Source organism: Callithrix jacchus, chromosome 1, assembly GCF_049354715.1.
Source record: "Callithrix jacchus isolate 240 chromosome 1, calJac240_pri, whole genome shotgun sequence".
Taxonomy (NCBI): domain Eukaryota; kingdom Metazoa; phylum Chordata; class Mammalia; order Primates; family Cebidae; genus Callithrix; species Callithrix jacchus.
The window spans coordinates 198,673,320-198,695,900 of record NC_133502.1 but is presented as its reverse complement, the minus strand read 5'-3'; the positions used below and the strand labels follow the sequence as shown (position 1 = coordinate 198,695,900).

At 53.1% G+C, this 22,581-nt stretch overlaps 1 protein-coding gene and 1 long non-coding RNA gene across 7 annotated transcripts in view; one reads left to right on the top strand and one right to left on the bottom strand.

The window, feature by feature from the left end:
• Positions 1–22,581, top strand: part of TTC28 (tetratricopeptide repeat domain 28) — a 708,603-nt gene that overhangs the window by 676,973 nt on the left and 9,049 nt on the right. For 4 of the 6 annotated variants that reach the window (XM_078337130.1, XM_035258622.3, XM_035258970.3 and 1 more), the window contains 7 exons: positions 9,150–9,329; positions 11,402–12,122; positions 14,409–14,533; positions 17,018–17,249; positions 17,842–17,918; positions 19,684–19,707; positions 20,476–20,605. In XM_078337130.1, coding sequence (XP_078193256.1) covers positions 9,150–9,329; positions 11,402–12,122; positions 14,409–14,533; positions 17,018–17,249; positions 17,842–17,918; positions 19,684–19,707; positions 20,476–20,605 — 1,489 coding nt within the window. The remainder of the gene's footprint in view (positions 1–9,149; positions 9,330–11,401; positions 12,123–14,408; positions 14,534–17,017; positions 17,250–17,841; positions 17,919–19,683; positions 19,708–20,475; positions 20,606–22,581) is intronic. The other 2 variants (XM_035258707.3, XM_035258910.3) reach the window with 1 other exon arrangement.
• Positions 908–20,481, bottom strand: LOC144577670 (uncharacterized). The gene is made up of 3 exons (XR_013522097.1): positions 18,543–20,481; positions 11,824–17,394; positions 908–11,238 (listed from the first exon to the last, which is right to left on the bottom strand). It is a non-coding gene; the product is annotated as an uncharacterized LOC144577670 (long non-coding RNA).

The following is a 22,581-nucleotide window of genomic DNA, read 5'->3' as shown; positions in this document are numbered from 1 at the left end:
GAAGGAAGGAGCTGGGCCTGTTCTCAAGGAGCTTTGAATCTAGTGAGCGCCCTGCCTCTTGCCAGCTGGCACAGTGATTTCAGGGTGGGAGCGTGGGCCAGTCGACATGCCTGCAGGCCCTTCCCCTGAGCATGGTTTCACTGGCCAAGGTGTCCACGCTGAGCCAGGTGAAGGTGATGACTGTTGTGGGGGCTTCATACTTGAGGCAGAAATCTGCTTGGTGAAGGCCATGAAGAGATGGAGGGTAGGAGGCGGCCCTGCCTTGGTCCATCCCAGTGCTTCCCACAGGTCATCCTGGAGGGGGTCCTCTGAGTGTGTAAAAGCTGTACCATGTGTTTTAGAGTTTTTCTCCCTATGGACTTTCCCCTGTGACTTAAAGAATAAAAAGATGCTCTCGGGATTAGTGGTAGCTGGCTTTGGGACAACCTAATTTTCCTGTAGGGTGCTAGCAAGGGAGAAGAGTATGGACTTAAGCCTCAAACAAGTTAGAACAATGATCAGAATGATGCCTTTACACTCTAGGAAAAGGAAAAAGCCCTGTCACCAGCATTTAAAAAAGTGAAATGCTGCCAGCAGCACCCTCTGCTTCTGATGCCCTTCAGAGCTGGTTGTGTGGACAATATGATGGGGCCCCTGAACCCACCTGCGGGGCTGCAGTCTTATCTTGAGGTGACGCATGCAGTTGGAAAGCACATCCTTAGTTCCTGATATCTACAGATACAGTCTCTTGTGAGTCAGGTCTGTGAACACAGGGAAGGAGTTTGGCTGCTTTAAATGAGACAGAGTGGAACCTTTTTAAAGGTATTAAAGTAAGTCATCAGAGCAAGCACTGTTCCTTGGCTAACTAAAATGATCCGTTGTGTATCAGTAAAAACACTTAACTGAGAAATTGGAGTCTAATTAGGAGTCCTCTCCATCCCCAGTTTTATCCATTTATTCAACAGATATTTACTGACTTGTGCCAGGCACACACTGTCCTGAGCCTGGGGGAGACAGCTGAAAATCTGGGCCAGTGTCTTGTGTTCTCATGTCTGGTCACTCACAGACTAAGGGTGGAGATGGAGGCCAGCACCCAAGGCCGGTGGGCCATGCCGAATTGTGGCAGGTCAGCCTCAGTGACCCTGTCATCTCAGGAGGGTCCAGCACTCCTCACCAGGGCTGCCCAGGTAGAGGGAGAGGAGGCCTGGATTGTTCTCCCGCTCTGGCTGCAAGCATGCCGTGCTGCTCCGGAGGCCACGAGAGGGCGACATGATACCACCAGCCGGCTCGGGAGCTGTCAGCGGCCAGGCAGAGCCAGACCCTTCTCCACATTTTCAGCGAGAATACACATCAAAGCCAAAAGTCCAAGATGATGAGTCACTGACACTTCAAGACTAAAACGATTAGCCTCTTCACATAGGGCCTATAATTATTTGAACAACTGCCTTTGTTTAGCCGCAGTCCTATTGCTCAGGGACTAGGTCAGACAGAATGAAAAGTGGAACAGAATAATATGTTACCATAGGCCTTACACCAGTATGTGATTTAATTTGGCTTAAGGGAAACACTGTCGTGGCTCTTTCCTGGAACCATGCTGTCCTTTGCTGTCATGATGAGGCGAGCATGTCCACTTATCTTTGAGGAGGGCCTGGTTGCATGTGCACATGAGCCATCATCAAACATTAAGTCAGATCCTGTGTGGTCCCCAAAGGAGGAAATGTCACTGAAGAAAAGTTGTAAGTGTGTAGCGTGAAAGGGACTACCGGGACGTGTTTGTGTCTGTGGCGTTAGTTTTTAATCAAATTAGAGTGGAGGATAGTAACCCATGTCTCTGACCTGGACTTCGCTGCTTCTTGCCCTGGACTGATCCTGGACCAGTCCCGTCCCCACCACCCAAAGGCACAAGGCTGCCTCAGGGTTCTCTCCAGTGTCCCCCACTCGGCAGCAGACTCCTGGCAAGGTTCTGCAGGGCTGCTATAGGCAAAGCCGCTCTTCTGCCCAGATCCCAAATCACCCCTCAGTTTTCAGATGAGCCCTTTTTCCAGAGCCAGCAGCTGCTATAATCAAGGAACCAGGTTTAAGGACTACCTTACATCTGGTCAAGTTATTCTTCAAAGGCCCAGATTTGGGGATCTTTCTCTATCATCATTATTTTTATTTCCCTTTAATATTTAAATTCCCTGTTTCCTATATTTAAATTCAAAAAGCAAGGTTGTAGGACAGGTACCAAGAGCGAGTGACTTTGATCAGAAAGAAAAGTACATGTCATTCACCTCGGCTTGTGATTCATGAAGCTGTGGAGTCACCCGTTTAAGACCCTGGAAATTTATTCAAAACTTGTTTATGTCTGTTAGGCTGGTGAACTGCTTTCCAAGCACTGGAGCTCAGGGAATTCACTGAGAAGTCTCATCTAAGAGTGAAAGCAGGAGTCTAGCTCTGCCAAGGGCTCCGCCAGGAGGATGCCTTGGCCTGGGTTGGGTCATGACTGTAATCACTGCCCTGGGGGAAAGAACTCCCTTGTGTTTTGTAAAATCAGGTACCAGAGTAAGTCGGCTTATCCTAGAACAGATGCCCGGGAATGTGGCTGTCTGTTTCCTAAATAGATTGGTATAGCCAGGGAATTTTTGTCCTTAGAAACAGTCAGACCTAGATTCCAGTTTGGGGTAGAGGATGAGGCCCTTGAGACTGGCAGCCCCACCACCAGGCTGTCTAATTGATTTCTGATTGCGACATCTGTAGTCATATTCAAATGAGGACAGACATCACCCAAGGACAACAAGCATTTTCACAACTGATTAGGAGGAGGAAAAATGGAGGCAATTACTTGCAAGCTGTCTGTATGACTAAAACCCATGGTGACAGCACCCAGGATAACCGGCAAGTTCTCACGTGGTAAATGGCATTCTCACCTGCATGGCTGCTGTTAGGTGAGTGTCATCTGGGTGCTGGCTCTGTTCTAGCTGGTGTTCAACAAGCAGCCATCTTAGCCTTACCCTGGCAGGTTCCAGGCAGGCCAAGGTCTTCTGCCACTGAGGGTGGAGGGATCAGGTCAGCCAAGATAGAGAGCCCCCCCACCCCCCACCCACTCCCACTGCACAGAGGACTTGAACAGTCCCTTCAAGCTGATTTGGCTGAAGTTGGACCCTGGGTTTCAGGCAGGCCCCTCTGGCTCTTGCTGGCCATAGGTCACATTTCTCCAATAGTTTCTTCTGTTCTTCAAGCAAACCAATGGGCTGTTGCTTGGCCAAAGGATGCAGTTGAATGGGTTGAGTGTTCACTTTTCCATTTCTGGCTGGAATACGATATCTGCAGTCTTGGTAGGCTTCAGTCATGGTTGAGGGGGATTTCCAGGTGTGTGATCTTTGCCCAAACTGTATGTCTCCACCCATAACAACAGGATTTCCCAGAAGCATCATAGAAAGGGTTCTTCTACCTTAAATGGTTCTGTTTGATAAATTTATTCCATCAAAAAGATGAGTCAGGAAAAAATGTGAAGCCCTATACACAGTTCTGGGGTACCCAGATACCCTGCAGCCCTTTGCCTCTGGAACCCTTATGGCAAACAGTACCATCTGGTTCATCCGAAGCCTAATCATTCTGAAAGCTCATGGGCTCAGCCATTTTCTTTCGCTCCCCCACGGTGATCAGAGACTTTCATTCCTCTCACTTGTGATAGATACTGTGAACCCCTGAGAGGCCTGCTGTGCCCGCCAGTGAAAAGGAAACTCCCTGGTGCAGCATGAAGGTCGCCTGCTGATCCTCTGACCTAGGCGGTCAGAGAGATCACATCTTTCTTAAACCCCAAATTAGGACACAAATTAGTACCATTTGATATGAGTGCTTTCTGAAGAGCTCAAGCCCTATGCTCACCAGGGCATATACGGAAGGTCCCTGCTGACCAAAACAGCAGTCAAATCAGAATTCACCACCCAAACACACATTTGGGATCCGTGGGGGTTGCCTGGGAGAACTGTAGCCTTGGAAACTGGACTTCAGGGTAACTGGTTGGTGGTGGCTCAGTAAGTAGGTATGGATGATAGTGATGGTGACGTGAAGATGAGATGAGGTAGGGGATGTGGCGGCATCTCTCTCTCTTAGTCTCTGGGTTAAAATTCGGAGCTGGATGCTCCAGAGAAGCCATTTGTGTGTTTTAACCACATGAATGTGTATAAACACCAAAGGGAAAGGGAGTGAGTAATACTGGAAAAATGACCGTGGCCCAGGAGAAAATAGTAGTACAAATAATAGGGGCAGTGTCACCTTATTCCCTGCACTGTAGACAGTTGTAAATTCACATTTACCCAATACATCTGGAGTGTGTGCCAGTGCCAGGCCTGGGGCTAGATGCTTCAGCAACCCGCTGTGCAGCTACCTTGGCCTCCTAGGCCTATGAGGAATGGATGCTAGCACTGTCCCGTGGCTTTGGAAACCAAGGTGCAGAGGTTAGCATCTTGTTGGAGTGCTCAGAGCCCCTACTTCCACCCCTACCGGCTTCCCTCGCCTCCCCAGCTAGCAGTTCCAGGGCTGGGAGCACCCTGACTTGGCAGGCTGACCTGGACTCCGTGGTAGGGCCTCCCCTCGGGCCCCTTGTTCTTTTCCCAGCATGTAGCTTCCCTTCCCAGGCCACTGGAATGGCTTTTCATCCTCTGGGTCCATCTGGAGACAGACAACAGGCCATAAGCTAACCAGGGAGTTCCATATAGAGAACTATTACCTCTGAGAAGTGAGTAACTCTAGGACAGAGGGAAGCTGTGTTGTTTTTCCCTAGGGCTGAGGGAGCGTGTCCAGTAAAGAATGAACATGGGAGGAGGTATGGTTCAGTCCACAGGACACAGAGATATGTCCACTGTTTGGCTGGGCCAGAGCCAATCTGGAGTTGCTGGCAAGCAGTAGCCCCAAGTGTGGGCAGGAGAGCAGCCATTAGCTTCCAGCAGTGATGGGTGCCGGGGGTCCAGGCACCTACAGAGGCAGGAGGCCTTGGGAGTGTGGGGACTCTGGTTTCCATGTAGAGAGGGATGCGGGAAGATTATCACCAGGCCGAGACTACAAGGTGGCAGCAGGACAGAGTTCTGGGCCCGTGGCTGGGCAGGCCCCTCTGGATGTCCTCCCCTACCAGTGGCCCAGGCTGGCAGGAGAGCTGTTGCCTCCTCAGTGCCCCTCAGCACACTCCACTGACACAGCTCAGCACCCTGCACGTCATGGGAGAAACAGCTGAAGGACGCAACCTGTCTCAGAGTAGGTAGTGACAGGAGCTTCAGGACCTGAAGGGCAGTAAACTGACAACAGCTGCGCAAAGCCACGTCCAGTGCACTCGCCGCCCACCCTGTCAGAGGAACAACCCTCTCCTTGTGCAGAGACCGCACCTTTACAGTACCCACCATCACTGCGCCCCAGGGCAGCCCCGCAGTGCTGCGCATGCTGGCCTGCCTGCCTGGTACTGTGTCTTTCCCCTTTTCTCTCACCAGGCCTGGCACACAGTAAGTTCTCAAGCAGCATTTACTGCCTGGACTCACATTGCCACAGTCAGGGCCACAGCCCCTTGGTGAGAGTGAAGGGCACCACCTGGGAAGGGACAGATTCTAGTGCACCTGCCCCATCATCTTCTGCTTTTAGAAGTCCCATGACTAGAAACTGGAAACGTCAGAACATCTGAGTCTTTGATGGAATCTGTTGGAGATGCTGGTAGTTGCTGCTGTGTGAGCCACTTTATTGTTCAACCCTAAACCTTAAGAAACCAGCAGATGCCCTTTCCGAGGCCGACAGGCCTAGGTGCCCAGTAGTGTTTCCTTGAATGTCTCTCTTTTGCAGTGTAATTGATGATATGTAAGCTGAATAGAGATGTTGCTTTCTTTCCCCTTTTCAAGTTCACATTGGATTATAGCTAATCTTGCAGTGCAAGGACAGCACGCATATACCAGAGGCAGAACTCAGAAGTTTCCTGAGCATTCTCTAGCATGTCCAATCAGTTTCCCTGTGCCTTTTAACAGGAGCTGTCAGCCTGCCGTTCTACCCATCTCCCCACAAGCCCACACATTTCAGAGAACAGCTGCTGCTGTCACCTGCCTCCTTTCACACAGTTTGGACAGGGGTCCCATATGGGGGCCTTCACCCAGGTTTGTATGCATGTGCCAAACTTATTACCAGCTCCCAGGCACGATGCAGGGAGGACTCAGACCTCTAAACTGGGATATGAGGTTCATCTCCCAGCCTGGACTTCAGACTTCTCCTCACCCGCTAAGATCATTCTCACCAAGTCCCAGCAAGTCTCCTTGTCTCCTCTCTCAGTGGGCATTGCCCTGGTCCGACTTGCTCCAGAGCATAGCCCCCTCTCCCACAGGCAGGCTGCCTCTCAGTGCTTTGCAGGGCTCAGCCTGAGAAGGCGTGGCAGGTGCTGACAGCCAACAAGAATCACGCTTTCTTGCTTGATCTTCAGCGCCCCCACAGTCCGGCTCCCATGCCCCTCTCTAGCCCTGTGCCCAGCTCACCTGGCAACAGCATCTGCCCAGGCTGGGCCTTCCCCAGTCCTCACAGACCAGAGCAGCCTCCTGGGTGGGCCCAGCATCAGCCTAGGTAGGTACTTCCCATTCTGGGGTGATATCTTATGATGCTGTGAGGCTGTTACATTAGACAATACTGAGTCTCACTGAGCAATGGCCTCTTGTGTGCATTGTATTTTTCTAAGTACATCATCCTAAGTTTCCAAGCAGGGACCATGTGCTAAATTTAAATGACTTCCCTATAGTCCCCAGTAGGCACATGAGGGACACCACTCAGTGGCTGACGGGAAAGCTGAGGGCCAGCGTGGGAGACTTCTGACAATAGGGCCACAGGAGATGCCCCCACCCCTGGTGGAGTGTTGGAGAAGACAGACAAGCTGCCTCCAAGGACATGCATTCACTGAGTCATTAGCCTTCTGCCACAGGTGAGGTTTTGTGGGTAGAGTTAGCAGAGTTCTGCAAAGACATGCTGCCCGTGAATGTTTGCTCTGCGTGGATTCCAGCCTCTCTCCCCCTTTTTTCAGCTTGCCCAGCTTCCCTCTGGTTCATGCAGTTAGGTGGTGTCACGACCAGGGACTCATGTCTCCTGGCCAAGGCAGTAGCTTGTGGGATGACATCTGACAGAAGTTACTGTGGTTTGGGCGTGGGTGGCAGGAGCCCAGCAAGGACCTACAGGGCTGGGGCTGGCATCTTGTCACAACAAAGCCCTGTGAACAGCAGAGGGTGGGTCCAGCTTTGCACATGGCAGGTGACTCAAGCCTCATACTGCCCATTCTCAGGCAGCATGGCTCTCACTGAGCAGCAGGGGGTCACCAGGGTCAGGGCACCATCTGCTGTGCCACTGCAGCTCATTCAAGGTTCACTGGCACACTTTGACAGCATGGTGGCACTGCCCTCCAGAGCAGCCCCCCTGAGCCACCTCTGCCTATGGAGCCAGGGGCTTCAGGTGTGGCCCATGGCAGGCCATGGACCTGGGTACCTACAGCTCGCTCTTTCTCCTCCCCATGCTAACCTAGAGCTCATCCACAGACAGTGTTGGGGTTACTGTGATATACCCCACTTCTTCCTGCCTGGGTTGCACAATTGCACAGTGATTTGTTTACCTCCTCTTGAGAAATACTGTAGCTCTTTTTTGAGTCTCACTCTGTCACTAAGGCTGGAGTGCAGTGGTGCAACCGTGGCTCACTACAACCTTTGCCCCCTGGATTCAAGCGATTCTCCTGCCTCAGCCTTCTGAGTAGCTGGGACTATAGGTCTTTGCCACCACACCTGGCTAATTTTGTATTTTTAGTAGAGATGGGGTTTCACCATGTTGACCTCCGGACCTCAGGTGACCTGCCCACCATGGGCTCCCAAAGTGCTCGGATTACAGGTGTGAGCCACTGTGCCCGGCCCATACTATAGCTCTTACAGCAAACAATCAAACAGACTGGCCTAATAATTTTTATTTCTGCGTTTGCTAGATGGAGCTAGAATTTTATTTTTAAGGAAGGAAAGAAAAAAAAAAATGGGTTTATAAAGACTGAACGTCCCGCCAGGCACGTGTCACTTTGGGTTAGCTGAGTGCCCTGCCACCCTCAGCCAGCTGCCCATGGCTGCACATCAGACAGGTCAAGCGAGCACATTTGCTTCCCCGGGCACGGTGGCACCCTGGTGGGTGTCCACTTGTCAGCCAGTCCTCTGCAGATGGAGTTGGGGGGCAGGCCAGCCCCACCCATGGCACCCGGTGCTGCACAGGCTCTGTGGACCTGGGACCTTCTCTGCAGGCTCTGGGCTGCAGCAGCAGCTTCCATGCCACCTCTGTTCACCTCAACCTGTGCGGACCCAGCTCCAGGATTGTTGCCTGCTGCTCTCACTAAGATGCCCGCAGCCCTAGCCTTGCTCTCCAGTGAACAGGAATGAGCCCGTGTCTGCTGTGGTCCTGTGTTTACCCTGCCTTGGGTCTTCATGCCAGCCTTTCAAGAGGGATGGGAGTTATCTGTGCTTTGGGTCCCCTTACGTCCCCAGAAGGAACAAGTGGGGACAGCACCTCCCAAGCCCAGAGCCAAGGGGCCACTCTTTCCTCAGAGGAGGTCACAAAAGGTCCTAGAGCCCAGACCCTCCCCATCTCCAGGGGCTGTCATGCCAGCCCCCAGACCTCCCATACTCACTCTGAATTTCTAGCCTCTTGTCCACTGAAATGGACAATATACCGTTTTGAGAGGAGCTATTCCCACTCATTCTCAGGTGTTCAGTACAGGCCCCTGCACTGGTCCTTTGGGGTGCACTGCGACTCGCAGAGCTCTTTGTGGGACAATGCCCTCTGCATTCATTTCCTGCCTCCTGTAGGAACATCTGGATCTACCTGGGTCTGCCTTTGTCTTTGTAGGCCATCCCCCTCACGGCCTGTGACCTTGGTCTCCCACCCACTCCAGGTTCCTGTGAACTTCCAGGAACTGTCCTCTGTCTCAGGACTGTGAGGCAGATGGACACTGCCAGGTCAACCCTCCACAGTCCATAAGCAAGTATGCCTCTTGGTGACACTCCCGGAGGGCTGTGACCCGCCCCTGCCCCACGGCCCCCCACACACCCACAGGCCTCACCTGCTCCATCTTGCATCATCCAGGCTGTGGCTCAGGTTGTCTTAGTGCCTGCTGGGCTGCCCATGTCAGCCTCTCCATGCTTGCTCCGCAGGGCCTGATGCACTCCAGCGGCCCCGTGGGTCGGCACCGGCAGCTCATCCTGGTTCTGGAGGGGGAGCTCTACCTCATTCCTTTCGCCCTCCTGAAGGGAAGCTCCTCCAACGAGTACCTCTACGAGCGCTTCGGGCTCCTCGCCGTCCCTTCCGTCCGCTCCCTTAGCATGCAGTCCAAGGTAAGGCTCATACACATAGTGGGGGTGGGGGCTTGCTCTTGGGTCACGAGGCGCTGTCTATCTGGCTGGACTGGGCTGTGTTACTAAGGCATAGCTGTGATCTCCTCAAAAGTGTTGGTTTTATGATTTGCACACAGGTAGCATGACTTTAGAGGTCTGTCCAAAAATGGGGCATGGCCCTCATGACCCTGGCCATTCTTTGCTACCTTGAGAAGCCACAATTTGTGTCATTTCTAAGTTTCTTTGCTGTGACATCAGGGTCCTGAGCTGCTCTGAGGCACACAGCCAGGCTTGAGGCCTGACTGAGCACCTGAGGGGACTGGTCACCTCCCATCCACACAGTGCCCAGTGGGCACAGCAGAGCCACCCAGTTCACCTGGCCCTCGAGCTGACTGCTGGCCGGGACCCAGGCAGGGAGGGCAGACAAGCAAGAGTGGAGTTGAGTGGAAAACAGCCTGACAGGCCGATGGAACTGAAAACAAGTCAGGTGGCTTTCAGGGGACAGGTGGGGACACAGAAACACCCCAAAATCAAGAGAGTAACACTGGGCCGCCCCGAGTTATGGGTCTCACCCCGCAGCCACCCTTGGCCCTGCCCACCTGATTAGAAACTTCTGAGCCAACCTTTAATCTTCTTCCCCTTCTCCAAACTCTCAGATGCCAAAATCCTGGCTTCCCTCTGAGCCCTCCAGTCCCACAGGGCCCTACACCCGCCTGGCACTCCACTTGCAGCATCCCTGCCTGCCCGGCTGCAGGACTGTCTTTATCACAAGGGTCTGCATTGCTCCATCCTCCAACTTCCAGATGCCCTCGAGCTGCCAGTTGCTCTTAGAGCTCTCAGACCCCATCTGCCCCCAGTACCCCATGGCAGGCCAGGTGGGTGTAGTCAGATGGGCCTCTTCACAGTGGTGGAAAGTGCAGGTAGGGTTAGGAACCGAGGCTGGGCGCTGTGCATGGGTGGTCCCCACAGGGCCTGTCTTGGCAGCTTTGATGACTCGCTCATTGGCATGGCCTAAGTGGGGTTAGTTTCTGCCTCACGGTATTTGTAGATCTGAATTTTGACCATTTTTGTAGCTGGATAAGACTTTTCTCGTGAAGCAGACAATCAGTTCAAAGTGAAAGAAATTATTTTCTCTAGATTTCTCAGGTTTCCACGGCTGACTCTGAATCTCGGATAGGAAGTGAGCTTCCTTCTGGGATTCTTGACGCTGCCACCACCCAGCGGACCACGGTGCCAGCTGATAGCACTCTGGGTATCAGATGCCACCACCTTCAGAAAGCTTTTATTTTGATGACTACAGCTAGCTAGCTGTTTGTAGCTTAACCAGAGACCTGGAAGAGGCCATCTCCTCCAGGCACCTAGTGTTTCTCTTACCCAGAGTTTAAGGAATCACCAAGCAGAGGCACTAAAAAGTTATTCTGAAATACTTCATGCTTAATGTTCATACTTCATACTAAATGTTTCCAAAAAAGTATCAAAAGTCATCATAGTGGAAATTCAGACAGACGTGACTGGGCTTCTTTATGCTGATTTTCTCATTCAGTGATACTTTTTACTTTGCAGCATATAAGGCGGAAGGGAACTAGAATTTTGTTAATATATAGAGCTTCTTAAGAGGACTTCGTTTAGCCCTCTCTTCCCAGGACTGACTTGCTTGTTTGCACCATTTAAACAGAATCACTTCTCATGGCCCTGACTCACCAGGACTGGGCTTCCTCTTAGGAGCCACACAGAGAGGTCTGTGGGAATGAGGATTGTGGAGCAGGCTGGCTGTCCCGGGTTCCATGGCCTCTGTCCACTCTGTCAAGTCGGGGCCGCCTCCTGCAGTCCTCTCAGGACTCCTACCATCCAGTCCTGATGATTTTCAAGAGCTCATCATGGCAGGTGTGATTCTCAGTAAGTTAGGTACCTGTGTCAAAAAGAAGTTGAAAAATAAGTGAATGAGGTGACTGGGGAAACATGTGGATCCAGGCTTGACCAGCAAAGAGCTGGTTACCCCTGTACTTGGCTGACCACTGCTGGGCAGCCTGGCCGTTCTGACATGTGGTCTGTTTTGTCCCCTCCCCTCCTAGTCTCACTTACGGAAGAACCCGCCCACATACTCCAGCTCCACATCCATGGCGGCTGTCATCGGCAACCCCAAGCTTCCATCGGCTGTGATGGACAGGTGGCTGTGGGGGCCCATGCCATCAGCTGAGGAAGAGGCCTACATGGTGTCAGAGCTGCTGGGCTGCCAGCCCTTAGTGGGCAGTGTGGCCACCAAGGAGAGAGTCATGAGTGCCCTGACCCAGGCTGAGTGCGTCCACTTTGCCACCCACATCTCCTGGAAGCTGTCGGCCTTGGTCCTAACGCCCAGCATGGACGGCAACCCTGCCAGCAGCAAGAGCTCCTTTGGCCACCCCTACATGATCCCCGAGTCCCTGCGGGTGCAGGACGATGCCAGTGATGGGGAGAGCATCTCGGACTGTCCGCCCTTGCAGGAGCTGCTACTCACAGCCGCCGACGTCCTGGACCTGCAGCTGCCCGTGAAGCTGGTGGTGCTTGGCTCCTCCCAGGAGTCCAACAGCAAAGTCACAGCTGATGGGGTCATTGCGCTGACAAGGGCTTTCCTGGCTGCCGGTGCTCAGTGTGTCCTTGTGTCTCTGTGGCCTGTGCCAGTGGCTGCTTCCAAGATGTTCATCCATGCCTTCTACTCATCCCTGCTGAATGGCCTGAAAGCCAGCGCTGCCCTGGGGGAGGCCATGAAGGTGGTGCAGAGCAGCAAGGCCTTCTCACACCCCTCCAACTGGGCAGGTGAGAGCTCAGCCAGCTGCGGGTGCCTGTCAAGGCCTGGGGCTCAGTCCCCATAGTCCTCCGATTTTATTCGGAAAGTGGGATTGGGGAGGGCAGGACAGGGCAGGTACAGCCGTGGAAGAGTGAGGGAGACAGCCTGTGTGCCGAGTCTTGCTTCTGCCAAATGAGTTTTTCCTACTATTAAGATCATCTTTGGACCAGGAAGCAACAGACCCATTTGCCATGAAAGTATGAATGTAAAACCCCCCTCCAGATGTCAGGGTACACTGGACGACCCATTCCATAGCACCTCATTTAAACCATGACTATAGAAAGGAGTGTGCGGTAAAGAGACTCGGGATGGATGTAGCTCCCCGTCCTGGCAGTGTGGCCTGAGATAGGTTATTTACCCTCTCTGCAGCTGTGTCCTCAGAGGTAACAAGGGGACGATGGTGGTGCTGATGACACCACCTAGTGCACATTTGGGAGGATCTGTAAGAAGTGTACTGAGCATCTTGTGAAGCTTCAGGCCCTGTGGGTTGCGGAATACATGCTCTTAGTGAGCCTGCCTACAGAGGGTGCCGGAGGGTCTAGGGTCTAGGGAGTGAAGAGAGAATGTTCCTGTGACTGCCGGTCACAGGGGCGTGGGAAGGGAGGCACCCCTCCTGAGTACAGAGCTGCCTCTCAGCTCCAGGCAACAACCTGCTTCCCCTGGGGTCCCTGTGGGAAGCTGCCCACAGCAGTCACTCAGAGGGCTCTGCTGTGCAGGAGACCCTGCCTGCCAGGCCAAGACTCATAGAGTGCAAACCACACTCTGGGCCTGTTCCCTTACACAGAAAGTAGAGGTGAGCCCCGTGGTTTCCATTAGTGCCCTTGCCATACAAGTCCTGTGCTACAAGCTCCTGGCAGTCAGAAGGGGCTTTGGGCCCCACAGAACCTACTACAGGGCTTGTGGGAACCCGGCCCCTTTCCTGTCTGGGCAGGTCTTCCCTGTGTGCTTATGGGCATCGAATTTTGAAAAAGGTCTTTTTTTAGTTTTGTTGATAGGTAATATAAGTCACAACTTTGTTCTGGATGAAACCATTTTTAGTGATGCTCTCCTGTTACCTTTAAAAATAGGTCATTCTCAGGCTGGGTGTGGTGGCTCACACCTGTAATCCCAGCACTTAGGGAGGTCAAGGTGGGCGGATAGCCTGAGGTCAGGAGTTTGAGACCAGCCTGACCAACATGGTAAAACTCCATCTCTACAAAAAATACAAAAATTAGCTGGGGGTGGTGGCGGGCGCCTGTAATCCCAGCTACTCGGGAGGCTGAGAATCGCTTGGACCAGGGAGGCGGAGGTTGCAGTGACAGCCCAGATCACACCACTGCACTCCCACCTGGGCAACAAGAGCGAAACTCTGTCTCAAAAACAAAAAAACAACAAATCAGCTCATTCTCTTAGAAAACCCTTTTCCTACACTATTTAGTGCAGGATGGTCCTGAAGTTGCCCGTGAGCTTGAGGAACCTGCTCCCCCAAGCTCTGTTGTGGAAGTGTGTGTGGAAAGGAACAGGCGGGATGCGGTGCTCCTTGGCTGGTCTTTCCCAGCTGGACTGAGTTTGCCGGTTTAGAACTGGAGTAGTCACTCCTGCCTCCCCAAGGAGGAGAGGAGTGCACCTCCCTGCCCTGGCATGTTCCCTCCTAAAGGCCCAGAGATAGATGAATTTCAGAGAAAATAAGGCACTTTCCCCACTGCACTTCCCACTCGACTCCTTTCTGCAAAACAGCAGGCCCCACTTACCTGAACAGCTAAACTATTGATTCTTAAAAGGAAGGGGACAGGCCGGGTGTGGTGGCTCACGCCTGTAATCCCAGCACTTTGGGAGGCTGAGGCGGGCTGATCATGAGGTCAAGAGATCGAGACCATCCTGGCCAACATAGTGAAACCCCATCTTGACTAAAATACAAAAATTATCTGGGTGTGGTGGTGCACGCCTGTAGTCCCAGCTACTCAGCAGGCTGAGGCAGGAAAACTACTTGAATATGCAGGAGGCGGAGATTGCAGTGAGTCAAGATCGTGCCACTGCACTCCAGCCTGGCAACAGAGTGAGACTGTCTCAAAAAATAAAAAGCAAGTGAACAAAAGGGTGCTGCATCACTGCCCAGGAGCCAGATGCTGTAGTCCAGCCTGTGAGCCGCTTCCCTGCCTGCCAGGCCCTGCTCTTTGTGCTCGGTTAACCATGAGGCATAAGTGAGCCCCTGAAGCCGGGGTGGGGCTGGGGGTCTCCAGCCACTCTGCTGAAGTGCCCTCCCGTGCTCTCCACAGGGTTCATGCTCATCGGGAGTGACGTTAAGCTGAACAGCCCCTCATCACTCATTGGCCAGGCCCTCACAGAGATCCTGCAGCACCCGGAGCGCGCGCGGGACGCCCTGCGAGTGCTGCTGCACCTGGTAAGAGGGTCGGGCTGCACAAGAAGGGGATGGCAAGGTTTCCTTACACTGGGATGTGAGCAGATGGAGAGGACATCGTTACTGGGGCAGTGTTCAGGATGTCCCTGTGTTGAGCCTGCTTGGGATACCCTTGTCCCAGCAAAGCATAAAGTGGGCAGCATCCCCAGGGTGCTTCTGTGGATGTCCCTGGGATGAGCCTACTGGCCTGAGTAGTGGGCACAGTGTGTGGTGCCATACAGGTGACTTAGCAGTACTCACCAGGACCCTGGGGGAAGGGCAGCCAATGACAGTGACCCACACCCTAAGCTGCTTCTAGGCCATGTGGCTTTGGGCAAGTCACTTTGTCTCTGAGCCTCAGTGTTCTCATCTGGAAGGGGGATAAAAGTTTAACATTTCAAGGTTTTTGTGAGGATTTAAGAAAATGTGAGCACTTGGTGCACAGTAGAGTCTGAAGTGGAGAGATACTATTTTACCATCAGATGACGCTAGTCTGCCCCTAATAAGTCCAAGTCTGCTCATGCCGTTGACCAGCCTGCCCCAACATCTATGGAGCCCAGGCAAGGGCACAAATGGAGGGCTCCCGTCTACATGTGTAAAAGTCATCAAGTGAGTCAAACTGATGTAAAACTTGTTTCATCCTCCTACCTCAGTAATATCCTGGACAGCCATTTCAAATCATTTAGAGTGCTGTGCCAGAAAGACCAGCCCTGGCCCACCCCATCTCTTCCTGGCCCAGTGCCAGCCTTGGGCCCACGCAGCGTGGGTGGATAGCTATGCCACAGCCAAGCTCCTTCCAAACCTGCCACAGACCCCTTGGCCTCCTTGCAGGCTGGTTACTGCACAGCCTGGCTCTGTCCATGATTAAGATGGAGGACCCGAGGCAGCATCCACGCAGGCCCAGGAGCGAGAATGTCTTCTTGGCTGTGTAGACTTCTTGCCCACGGATTGGGCCTGAACAGGAGGGCCCTTAGACCCTTGGCACCTGGGCCTGGTAGCTCTCCATGCACTCCTGAGGATAGAGTCACACACATTTCTTAAGTTTGGGGTCTCCTCAGGCCTGAAAGCCATCAATATGTGAACACTGTGCCCAGCAAGCCCCCAGCACTCAGACCAGGATCGAGGCAGCCCACACCCAGGGTGTTGGGAAGCCCTCTCCACTGTTCCCTGTGTCTGGAAACTGCATGGAGCCTTTCAGTTCTCAGGTCCCTGTCACCCCAAAGTCCCTGCGTCCTTGCCGCCACTGCACACTGCTTTTTTGGGGTAATGGAACTGCCCTCTCTTCCCATTAGGCTACCTCCTCCCAGGCCAGGCCTCTCAGTTGCCCCCACATGGCCTTGAGGCACCTCAGGCACATTGAAGGGTTTTCCCTTCCTTGGCACTATCTCAAGTTCTCTAGTCCCTACCTTCTAACTCCTCCTGGATACTCCTGACCCACTGTACAGTGTGTCTTGGAGGCCTCCCTGCTCGAGGGACAGCCAGGGTGGATCGTCTGTCCTCCCAGGCAGGCTTGTTTCCTCCTGTTCGGGACACTGAGCCCCGGCATTCCAGTGTTTACCCACTTAAAAAAAAAAGTCTCAAGTGACGTCTTGGACAACCCATGCCCCTCCAGTGAGAGCACATGTGCCTCACAGGGCATTCAACATCCTAGAGTGGACAGGGGTTTCCACTAGAGAGAGACATGCCCAGGGAGGCCTGACGAAAGCTGTTTGCACTGTTTTTTGGTGTGCTTCTTTTGGGGGGCAGAGTTGGGGTCTCACTATGTTGCTCAGGCTGGTCTTGAACTCCTGGGCTCAAGTGATCTGCCAGTCTTGGGTTCCCAAAGTGCTGGGATTGCAGGCATGAGCCTCCGCACCTCTCAGCTGCCCCTACTTAACCTTGAGGCCCTGCACTACTGTTGAAACACTCATGTAATTCATGCAGCAGTGACTTGGGTGACTTCAGCATAGAAGTGCCAGGTACCTGTTCAGGCCCTAGATGACAGGAGGGCACTTCCCAGTGGAGGGAGGTATAGGCTCCAGAGGCCAGTGTGGAGGGACCAAGGCTGAGTGGGAGGAACAGGGAAGAAGGGCATTGCCAGCCAAGACCCCATGATGCGGCTGGGCCGTGGCAGTGAGGAAGGGTTCTGAAGGGCCTGAGGGTTTATCCTAGTGGGCATGGTTTGAGGCAGGCCCCTGGTCTGTGTGTTGAGATACTGCTTTACTGTCTGTGGAGTGTGTGGAAGGGGTGGTTTAGGGGAGGGACAGAATCCTTCTGTTCTATCAGCCCTTGAGGGCTCTGATTGTAAAATCCTTCCCTTTTGTGCCCTCCCTTGCAAGATAACTGGCCAGTGCCCCAGTGTCATATCCTCAGGCCTGGCCATGTGGGCTAAGTGGGTTTGCAGCAGTCAGCCTTGCTTCACTCCTGGGGCTTTGTGTACCCTCAAAGCCATATGGGCAGAAACCAGGGCTGGCCCAGGTCTCTGACTCACCCCCAACTCCTCCCCAGGTGGAGAAGTCCCTGCAGCGCATCCAGAATGGGCAGCGCAACGCCATGTACACGTCCCAGCAGAGCGTGGAGAACAAAGTGGGTGGCATCCCTGGCTGGCAGGCCCTCCTCACTGCTGTGGGCTTCCGGCTGGACCCCCCGGCCAGCGGCCTGCCAGCAGCTGTCTTCTTCCCAACCTCTGACCCGGGCGACCGGCTCCAGCAGTGCAGCAGCACCATCCAGTCCCTGCTGGGTGAGCTGTGGGTGCAGGGCTGGGGCAGCAGGTGGAACAGTTGGTGACCCTGGGCCCTGCATTCATGAGGATGCTGGATCTCAGCTAGGAGCAGGAGGGTGTCCTGAGAAATGGCAGGGTGCCCCAGACACGAGCTTCTCCACACCTGGAGGAAACAAGGGCCATTTACATCCTGTTTCTATCTGTGATGGCAGGCATTTGTGCCCAGCTGGTGCTGCCTCTTCTCGGGATGACAGGAGGTTGTGCTGGCAGACACTGGCCACTTTTGCCATTGTCATCTGCAGCTGTGGTGATGAAGCTGTGTGGCCAACCCCCGGGTGAAGCTAGGTGCTTGATTTGGTATGGTGCTGCCTGGGTCCTGGGAGTGTGGCCATGCCTAGAACTGTGGCAGGGTCAGGACTCACCCCACTTCCACCCACCTTCTGGGAGACCACACTGTCCTTTTCCAAGTTATACAGAAACACATGTCCAGCTGTGCTGGGCCTCTGGAAAATGCCACCAATGCAGAAGATTTAGGGTTCTTTCCCCTGGGAAGGTGGCAGTCTGTGGGTGCAGAGGCGCTTCTAACTTCTTCCCTTTTTTCTTGGTTTAGGTCTGCCCAATCCTGCCCTCCAGGCCCTTTGCAAACTCATCACTGCCTCAGAGACAGGAGAGCAGCTCATCAGCCGGGTAAGTCAAGCCAGGAGGGCTGAGGCAGGGCCTGAGCCCCATGCTGATTTGGGAAGGCAAAGCAGCTTGGCTTAAATAGGAACCTGCAAGTTAATGTAGTCTGCCTTTGTGATTCGAAGGAGAAGGTGAGGGCTGGGAAAGAGGATAGCCCTCCCTGACAAGTGCTGTTTACCTGCTGTTTCCATCTATGATGGCAAGGCATCCATGCCAGCAGCACTGCCCCTTACTGGGATGACAGCAGGTTGTTCTGGCAGACACTGGCCGCTATTGGCATTGTCATGGGCATCTGTGGCCCTGATGAAGCTGTGCAGCCAACCCCATGGTAAAGCTGGGTGCCTGACTCAGAGGGACACAGAGGGGCAGGCTTGCGTAGTGTTCTCACTGGGTGCTGAGCCCAGAGCATCAAGAGCCTTCAGAGGATGCTTCTGGGGCCCCTGTCACCTGTGGTCTCAGGGCATTTCCTGAAATCTCCATTCAGTGGTCTCCTGAACCTTGTCCTCCTCACCCCCTTTTCGGCAGATTGACGTGTTACAGCCACTCTCCCCCAGCCCGCCAAGGCCACCAGCTGTGGGCCAGCCCGCCAAGACGGGTGCAGTGCTCCCATACTTTAATCAAAGGTCTTACCATGCCTGAAACAAGACAGTCACTGAGGCGAAGCAGGGAACTCTAGTGCAATACTGCTTAGCAGATGTGCTTCCTGTCAGGAAAACAGAGATCTAGTTCAGGAGTTCAGGGGTTCCAATTCTTAGCATCATGTAGGTCCTCTGCAGCTTGGCCTGGGAGCTTCTCAGTACCTATGCTGTGTCACTCCATTCTGGCCAGTGGGAGTCTGGGCCAAACTCCAAGGGGACAGCTGTGGGAGCACTTCTGGAGGTTGGAGCAGCCCTTGAAGAGCACAGAGCTGCTTTTCTGGCCATATTGGAGTGTCACAATTTGAAAAAGTAATACACATTGTTGTTAGAGATATTTGCCAGCAAATTTCACTTAAGCAGAAATATTTCTATAAAGAAATAAAGCCACTCCATCCAGTATTAGCCTCTGAAACTCTTCAGTGCTGCCTGGAGCTTCCTTTCACCTGGGGCTGTTTCCACCTGGGTTTGGAACTTTGAAGCAGCAGTGACCTGTCCCCTTGGCTGAGTCCCTGCTCATTTTGTAATAAGTGTGTTGTGCCTGCTTGTTGAACAGCATCAGGAAGACACTTCCAGAACGTTGCATATTAAAGCATCCTGAACCCAGGCGCTCTCTCTAGAGGTCTGTGTTCTACAGAATCTGAAAGCCAGAATTGTATTCCCTTTGCAGGGCTATGTGGAGAGACCAAAAGAGCCAGTTGCTTAATTTCTTGCTTTTGATGGGAGCACAGGGGCTTTCTGCCTGATATGCTGTCGGGCCCTAGGGATGTGCCGGTGGCAGCTGGTGGACCTTTCCTGGGTCACTTGGGAACCAGGGACTTTGGTTTCTTGAGCCGGCTACAAATGCCCGCTGCACTCTTTCCCTCCTGAGCCTGTACTGGCCGGGGAGGGAGGCCTGGCTGATGCTGCCCCTGAGCCTCTGGACCCGCACGCGGCTGGCCTGGGTGTGGCTGTCCGTTCTCCTGTGTGTCCCCTGCTGACTCTTGCTCCTCTCCCCTCCCGGGCAGAGCCGCAGGCCTGGTGTGGCGCTTCCTAAACAGTGATCAGCTCGTGTTGCATAACAGCCTGTGCTTGAGTCTAAACTCTCTTCTTTCTCTCTCTTTTTCTTTCTTTTTCTTATAATCTGCTGGCCGAAGGCTGTTAAAAATATGGTTGGAATGGTGAGTACTACTTTAAGTAGCAACTGTTGTCAGGTGAGCCCCTCCACCCGCCCACCCCTGAGTCTCCCTGGGCAGTCTCTGAGCTCGGGGTGCACGTGCTGTCTAACGGAGCCACGCGGGCTGTGGCGCTCCAGGCTGGCGCCCACTGCCACTGGCTCCAGTGGCCTGTCCCCTCCGCTGCTCTGGCTCCCCTCTTCCTGCTCCACCCTTCTTGTGTCCTTGATTTGACCCCTTAAGGTCCACCAGAACAGCAGGTGCAGAACCAGCTCTAAGTGAGTGACACTCTGTGAACCCACACACAGACCCCTGAGAAGTCACAGACCTCGAGATCTGAAAGGAAATGGACACTTGAGTGGGCCATGTGCATTAGTCCTTGAGTTCCGATGCTCTAAGATGTAACCAGGTTCCTCTTCACCATCCACCTCAAGGTTCTAAAGATGACTTAAGAGGGAGGTGGCTGGTCCCCTAACTCATCCCTTCGACTCTCCACGGCCTCTCCTCTGAGGCCACACTTGAGGGAAGACGCGAGGCTGGAGGTAGAACCAGGCCTGGGCCCCTGGCCACACAGCCTCTTGCCCCACTGCCCCATGAGCTTCCCACAGAGAGGAAGGTATGAAGGCACCTGAAAAGGAATTTCAAATGCTGCACACACGTGAGAGGGTCATTAGCGATGCCAGTGACAGGTGACATGAGAATAACGGGTCGAGTCCTGAGGCGGGGTGGCAGGGAAGGAGACCCAGGGTGCTCACGTTGTCCTCCCTTCCTCAGCTCCATCAGGTGCTGGTTCAGCTCCAGGCTGGCGAGAAGGAGCAGGACTTGGCATCAGCTCCCATTCAGGTCTCCATCAGCGTCCAGCTGTGGCGGCTCCCAGGATGCCACGAGTTCCTGGCAGCTCTAGGTAGGCCGAGCATCCTTGACTTAATGGGTTCTTTAATTCAGTTTTTAAAATCTCTGTTTTTCCTGCTGGTTTCTACCAGGCAAAGTATCTAAGTGTCTTCTGAAATATTATTTTAAAATAGTTAATGCAGGCTGGGTACAGTGGCTCACGCCTGTAATCCTAGTGTTTTGGGAGGCTGAGTGGGGAGAATCACTTGAAGCCAGGAATTTGAGTCCAGCCTGGGCAACACAGGGAGACCCCATCTCTACAACAATTAAAAAAAAAAAATAGCCAGGCATGGTGGTACATGCCTGTAGTCCCAGCTCCTCAGGAGGACCACTTGAGCCTGGGAGTTTGAAACTGCATTCAGCTCCACTGTCCAGCCTGGGTGACAGAATGAGACTCCTTTTTTTCCTTCCAAAATAAAAAGTTAACACAGATTCTAGTGGGTTAGCAGGATTCCCAAATGGGACAAATGGCTTTGTGCCATTTCCCTTGCACTGTGATTTCATCTCTCTCATTTGTGCCCATTACCTTAATATGAATCTGCTAGACTCTGGTATCATGGGAGGCCAAGTGTGATTAGGAGCTAAAGAAAACCAAAATTAGAGTCATAAGATGATAATAGTTTCAGTATTGTCCTCTGTCAGTGGGTGCTCAAAACTGGCAGGAAAACAGTACTATTAAAACCACCTCTGAGTGACCGTGGGCACCTAGGACTGCACACAGCAAGGGCTCAGTCAGTGCAGTACACTTGATTTCCCTCTCTTTTACCATTTGTAACATGCAGACTTGGCTCCTGACATACTGTTGTGTATCTCAATAGTGCATCTGTTGACAGACCACAAGAGGCTGTGAGCTGCTCCTCTCCTGCCCCACTTAGGGGCCCAGTGACTGGCTCGGGAACCAGTCACTCCACAGCTTTCTTTGAAACACCTGTTATGTGCCAGGCAATTTTCCAGGCACTGGAGATGCAGCAGCGAGCAAAAGACTAAATTTCTGCCATCCTAGAGTTTGCACTATAGTGGGAGAACACAATCAAATCAATATAGTGTCTAAGGGATGCCTTAGGAAGTGAGGGAGCACCTCAGCAGCCAGAAGCCAATGGGTGGGGGCAGGGGCCAGGGCAGGCCCACAGAGACTGGGGTAAAGTGCCAGGCTGAGCGAACAGCCATGAAGGGGGCCGGGGGTGGGGGGCAGAGGACAGGGCAGATCTGTGGGCTCAGAGGCCAGGTAAGGCCTTTGGATTTTAAACTGAGAGAAGTGGACAGCCTTGAGAAGATGACACTGTCTGACCTTACTGTTACATGGACGAACTGTCAGACATGGCTGGACAGAGAATCCTTAAAAATGCTTCTTTCTGCTCAGGGCCCCACTGCCTGACCTGTTTTGTGCACCTCAACTCAAGGCCAGCTCCATGTTTTCAGACACATCATTTATTGTGAAGGTAAAGCAGGGAGCTACAGGGCCTCACAGGCGTTCTGAATCCCTCTGGATTAGAAGCTTGGCATCCTTTACAGGTTGCATTACTTGATCTTTTATTTTTTTCCAACCTTTTTTGTAGAGATGAGGTTTCACCATGTTGCCCAGGCTGGTCTTGAACTCCAAGCAACCCTCTCATGCATCCTCCCAAAGTGCTGGGATTCAGGCGTGAGCCCCCACTCCTGGCCTACATGCTTTTCTTCTGTGGGTTTAAAGCATCATTTTCCTGATGTAAACATAGTAAATTTCTATGTAGTCAGTAGCAGATAGAGGCTAGACTGAAAAGGGCCAGCTTCCCGCCCGGGATGCTTTTCTTATCACTTCTGTGAGCCACTGTGACTGGCCAAGACCTTACTTTATAAAGGAAAAGCTCTCTTCGTCATGGGGCCTTGAGCCTCCCTTGGGTGTGGAGCCAGCCTTCCTCCTCTGCACACTCCCTGCTTTTGAGGTCCTTTGCCAGGCATATCAACAGTAGTACAGAAGGAAAACCAAAAAATCTTAACATGGGCTGTCTT